Source organism: Lynx canadensis, chromosome A2 (assembly GCF_007474595.2).
Source record: "Lynx canadensis isolate LIC74 chromosome A2, mLynCan4.pri.v2, whole genome shotgun sequence".
Classification (NCBI taxonomy): domain Eukaryota; kingdom Metazoa; phylum Chordata; class Mammalia; order Carnivora; family Felidae; genus Lynx; species Lynx canadensis.
In genome coordinates this window covers 17,017,154-17,023,153 of record NC_044304.2, presented here as the reverse complement: position 1 = coordinate 17,023,153, position 6,000 = coordinate 17,017,154, and the positions used below count along the sequence as shown (strand labels likewise).

The 6,000-nt window shown below is 45.4% G+C and overlaps 1 protein-coding gene across 5 annotated transcripts in view; it reads left to right on the top strand.

Moving 5' to 3' along the window:
- The first annotated feature begins 358 nt into the window (after positions 1-358).
- SMARCC1 (SWI/SNF related, matrix associated, actin dependent regulator of chromatin subfamily c member 1) overlaps positions 359-6,000 on the top strand; it is a 176,955-nt gene continuing 171,313 nt past the window's right edge. For 4 of the 5 annotated variants that reach the window (XM_030306471.1, XM_030306466.1, XM_030306465.1 and 1 more), the window contains exon 1: positions 359-406. In XM_030306471.1, the coding sequence (XP_030162331.1) occupies positions 374-406 (33 nt within the window). In that variant the 5' untranslated portion in view covers positions 359-373. Of the gene's footprint in view, positions 407-574; positions 770-6,000 lie in introns of those variants that run through there. The other variant, XM_030306464.1, reaches the window with a different exon arrangement.

Here is a 6,000-nt window from a genome sequence, read left to right as displayed (position 1 = left end):
TAAAGTGTGTGCCGCTGGAGCAGCTCCGGGTGGTGGTCCCAGATGGATGTTTACAAAGGCTACGGCGGCTTGATGTAGAAGGTCTGAGGGCAAGAGAAGGCAGACGCAGATTCCCACCCTTCCCGTGGATTCCTCGGACAGCACTCGACACCCTAAACGGGCTTCCCCCTCGGAACTTCTCGCCAGGTCTTTTCTCCCCGGCTGTAGCAGGGGATGACAGAAGCTCCCTGCACTGGTTGACGGGACGCAGGAAGGAACTTGGATACAGCAAGACACGCAGAGGCCCAGGCTGGGTAGCGGAGGAGGTGCGCAGCCTGCCTCGACTGGCGGAAGAGGCGGGCGCAAGAGTTCGTCTGGGACCTGCCTGGCCCCGATGCTGCGCATGCGTGCGCGCGTGCCCTCTTCGGTTAGGGACCGGGTCCCCAGAAGGGGCGGGGCCGGCCCTCCGCGCCGGAAGGGGGTTGACTGGGCGGGGGCCGGGAGGTGGCGGTGGCGGCTGCGCGCGCGCGCGCGCGGGTGCGAACGGGGAACGCTGCGAGGGCCGGGCCGGGCGGTGGGACGACGGACGGCGACGATGGCCGCGGCGGCGGGCGGCGGCGGGCTGGGGGCGGCGGCGGGCGCCGCGGGCGCGGGAGGCGCGGCGGCGGCTGCGGGCCTGGCCGTTTATCGGCGGAAGGACGGTGGCCCGGCCAGCAAGTTTTGGGAAAGCCCGGAGACGGTGTCCCAGCTGGATTCGGTGCGGGTCTGGCTGGGCAAGCACTACAAGAAGGTGGGTTCGCGCGCCCGTGGGGACTAGGGGCCACGCGACGGGAGCCCGGCGCAGCTTCTGGCCTCGCGGGCCTCGGGCCGCCCCTCCCCCCCCTCCCCCCCCCGCGCGCCACGAGGGACAACAAAGGCAGGCGCCCGGGCCCGCCACGCCCCCGCCGTCCGCTCTCGGCGCCCGCGCGCCCGGGGCTCCACCGGGCCCTCGGGGCCGGGCCTCTGGGAGTTCCAGCACGCGGGCGAGAGCCACAGCTCACTCTAGTGTGCAAGGGGCAACTGGAGCTTTGCAAGAGGGAGGGCGTGAATCTCTTTTGTTAGCTGCATTGGGTGTGCGAACAGTAATTTTTACAAACTGTTCGAGCCTGTGTTCTAAGAGCAGCTTCAAGTTTTGTTTATAGACTCGTCTTCAAAGTCAAGTGAGGTAGCTAATGGTCTCCTACCTGTTGTTCATTTGTTAAAGAATGACTTTACGATTGTACTAGGAAGTTAACAGGCTGATATTATAGATGATAGACTCGATGAGCACTGATATTAAAAAATGATAGTTTTTACTTGTACTTTTAGTTCCGTATAGTGTGCGCACAAGAATTAACGTTCACTCGTACCTAATGTGCTGCTTAATGAGGCCTTCCCTGAGAACCCCGTTTATATTAGATTGCCCCACTTCCTATCACCTTTATTTTCTTGGCACCACTATCTGAGATAATTTTTTTTTTCATTTAGCTGTTTCTCCTGCTTTGGGGAGGTAAGTTCCGCTGAGTCAGTGGTATTGAAAGTTGTGACTTAATCTCTTATTTATCACAAGTGTTTTTTAACTTCCCCTTGCAGATACATAGGAATGACTCCCTTGGAAGGTGTAATGAAAAAAAAAAAAAAAAAAAAAAGAAGGTGTAATGAAGCAAACAGCCCAGATATTTCTCCCAGTGGAGAATATCCACTCTGCCCCAGATTTCTGAGCACTCTTTTCAAGTTCCCGAATTCCCCCTTTGAGAACCATACCACTGGGCAAGGACCTTGTCAGGCCTCTTCACTGCAATGCCGCCCCTCAACATGGTACTCATTGCCTCGCCCTTAATAGTTGCTTAGTAAATATTTATTCAATGAATGAAAAGGTGAAGTAGTGTAGGAGCCTATTCATTTGAGTTCCGCAGCTCAGGGGAGTCTGTCAGCTTTTGGAGGTTGATAGGCAGGGGCAGGATGTTGTGTTCCTTTGACCTTACGTTGTGTGCTTTCAGAAATGACTGTTTCTTACAGAAGTTTTAGGAAGTGAGAGACCAAATATATTTTTATTTATGATATATTTTTAGATAATTTGACTTCTGCCTAAAATTTTGCAGTCACATTTGGGATTCCCAGTTTTTGTCATCTGCATGTATGCAGACAAGAATATTGCTCTCCCTAATACAGTGATAAATTGGTCACTTTTCTTGTGTAGGCAGCAGAGCTTCTAGAAGTTATGGGAATCGAATATATATTGGGTTATATATATATATGGGTTATGGGAATTGAATATATATTATGAAAGTGTTATTTTTTATCACATGCCCTTCAGCCAATGCTTTGGGTTTTAAATTCAGTGTATCTTAATGTAGCCTTGCCCCTCCCCTATTTGGATATCTTTATTGAGGTATAATTGACATATTAGCTTATCAATGTAGTTTAAAAATTTTTTTTTAGGGGCGCCTGGGTGGCGCAGTCGGTTAAGCGTCCGACTTCAGCCAGGTCACGATCTCGCGGTCCGTGAGTTCGAGCCCCGCGTCGGGCTCTGGGCTGATGGCTCAGAGCCTGGAGCCCGTTTCCGATTCTGTGTCTCCCTCTCTCTCTGCCCCTCCCCCGTTCATGCTCTGTCTCTCTCTGTCCCAAAAATAAATAAACGTTGAAAAAAAAAATTAAAAAAAAAAAATAACAATTTTTTTTTATGTTTATTTTTGAGAGAGAGAGAGAGCGCGCGCACGCGTGCATTAGTGGGAGAGGGTCAGAGAGAGAGGGAGACACAGAATCCAAAGCAGGCTCCAGGCTCTGAGCTGTCAGCACAGAGCCCAATGCGGGGCTTGAACTGACGGACCACGAGATCATCACCTGAGCCAAAGTTGACAGCTTAACCGACTGAGCCACCCAGGTGCCCCAAGTTTATCAATGTAGTTTTAGCAGAAATATGAGGAATATTCCTTTGGATATCAAGGAAGAGAAAGGAAAAAGAGAAATAGTCATTTCTACCTCCAAACTTTGTGTGCATCTGTTTGGGCCCAGTTCTAAGAGAGCAGCTGAAGGCTTGGTTGTGTTTGGTGGGCGAGGAAGTGGTTATGAGGCTGGCTCAAGGATTTGTCTTAGAGTATTGAGGCCATTGGGTGAATATTCTCAGGGTTTCATAAGGCCAGAGTATATTCCCTGGGTCCCCTCCAATTCAGAATTGTATATTCCTTAGACCTGACACCCAGAATCCTGTCAGCCTCAGAGAGTGGTGTTTGGAGTGGTGAAAGTATTAGCCAGAACACCCTATATATCTCTACTTGGTGTACACATTGTTGGGTTTTAACTAAACATTTCTGTAGCACTTAATACTGCATTTTCAGATTCATAAATACCAGCAATTATGAAATAAATATGACATTGGTAGTCCCATTTATATTGATAAGTTTATCCATGCATTCTACTAACAACTTGGCATCTAATCATATCTGGGCACTTAAACCATAACTCACTGAAATTCTTACAACAGTCTTAAGTAATAGATATTTATTTAATTTTATACATGAACGGAACCCACAGCTCCAGATTTAAGTGACTTCTCAAGATTACAAGTAGGAATGGCAGATTTAGAATTCAATGAAGGTCTTCCCTGGCTGTAAATCCCCCCCCCCCCTTTTTTTTTTTTTTTGCCACACTTAATGCCTCTCATCAAAGAACTTAGTGGAACGTAGCGGAAAATGTAGTGGTAAAGGTAGGCATAGACACCTACTTGTAAAACTCACGTGGTTTCAAATTGAAAGAAAACTTGTATTTTTATTTTCTGTGTGTCCTTAGTAAGTGCTCTGTCCATGTTTGTTCAATGAATGAATGAACAGATTAACTAGGAACCTATTTGTTTAAGCTTTGTTGATAAATTTGGCTCAGCAGCACACAAAGGAGAGTGAATATTTTTTCACTGGAATGAGCTTCAGCTAGGCCAAAGAAGTCCAGAGGAGGTGACTCCTGGAGGGAAGCATAGGGCGGTTACCTATTGGCTTGAAATTGCGTTTTTATTTTTTTTTTAATTTATTATTATTTTTTTTTAATTTTTGAGAGAGAGAGAGAGAGAGACAGTGCAAGTGGGCGAGGGGCAGAAAGAGAGGGAGACACAGAATCTGAAGCAGGCTCCAGGCTCTGAGCTGTCAGCACAGAGCCCAACGTGGTGCTTGAACTCATGAACCCTGAGATCATGACCTGAGCCGAAGTCACACGCTCAACTGACTGAGCCACCCAGGTGCCCTGCATTTTTATTTTGTTTTTATTATTTAGAGAGCGGGGAGAGGGGCTGGGGGGGGGGGGCGGAATCTCAAGTAGGCTCCATGCTCAGCACAGAGCCCGACATGGCGTTTAATCTCACGACGCTGGGATCACATCAGAGTTGAAAGCAAGAGTCAGATGCTTAACCAACTGAGCCACCTAGGTGCCCTGAGGTTGCATTTTAAGTCCCAGCTGCAATGTAGAAGCTTGTTCATCTCCTGCCTGAGCTGCCTTCTTTCTATTATTGGGTACATGTCTTTCATTCTAACTTTGATGAAGATGAGAGCTGTATTTCTGAGTATAGTTTCTGAGTGGTTTTCAAATGATAACACTTCACTGATCTTAAATTGATTCAAGTCAGATACCTTGAAGGTGAAGTGTATCTGTAAACCATTAAGATCCCAGGTAAGTTTCTTCCTGGTTTGGCTTATTCCTTAAAATAAGATTTAAGATGTCAGGATGATTTCAGGATGATTTAAATCTAAGGGTGATCACTAAAACAGACCAGATTGCCTAAGGAATGCATTTCAGTACTCTTTACATAAAGTATTTAACAGTTAAAGACAGTTTTTTGTTTGTTTTATGGGACCTTGGCTGCAATAGGATTGTTCAGAGACAAGTTGAACTTTGGATACTCAATGTTATAGGTAACATAAACAGATGCATTGATACAATTTTCTAAACTTAGATCTTCTTGCCATTCTTAATCAAAACACTTCAGACTAAAAGTCTTTGGTTGTCTTAAGTAAAACATGCTGTTGAACTTCTTTTTGATCAAAAGATAAAAAAAATTATTATTTAAATTCAAGTTAGTTAACATATGGTGTAGTATTGGTTTCAGGAATAGAATTCAGTGATTCATCACTTATGTACAATACCCAGTGGTCATCTCAACAAGTGCCCTCCTTAATGTCCATCACCCATTTAGCCCATCTCCCCATCCACCTTGTTTGTTCTCTGTATTTAAAGAGTCTCTTATGGTTTGCCTCGCTGTTTTTATCTTATTTTTCCTTCCCTTCCACTGTGTTCATATGTTTTGTTTTTTTTTTAATGTTTGTTTATTTTTGAGAGAGAGAGAGCTTGAGCAGGAGAGGGCCAGAGAGAGAGGGAAACACAGAATTCAAAGCAGACTCCAGGCTCTGAGCTGTCAGCACAGAGCCTGATGCGGGGCTCAAACTCACGAACCATGATATTATGAACTGAGCTGAAGTCAAATGCTTAACCAACTGAGCCACCCAGGCGCCCCTGTTTTGTTTCTTAAATTACACATATGAGTGAAATAATATTTGTCTTTCTCTGACTGGTTTATTTTGCTTTGCATAATATCCTCTAGTTCCATCCATGTTGTTGCAGATGGCAAGGTTCCATTCTTCTTGATCGCCCAGTAAGATTCCATTGTGTATATATACCACATCTTTATCCATTCATCAGTTGATGGACATTTGGGCTCTTTCCATAATTTGGGTATTGTTGATAGCACTGCTATAAACATTGGGGTGCGTGTGCCCCTTCCTTCAAATCAGCATTTTTGTATCCTTTGGATAAATACTAGTAGTGCAATTGCTGGGTTGTAGGGTAGTTCTGTTTTTAACTTTTTGAGAAACCTCCATACTATTCAAAAGATAAAATGATTATGACTGAAATAGTCTATAGTCATTAATTTTTGTTAATCAGGATTCAGTGTTTTAAAAGCTGTCAAGAGCCTTTTATGTTAAAAAATTTTTTTTGTTTATTTTGAGAGTGAGAAAGATA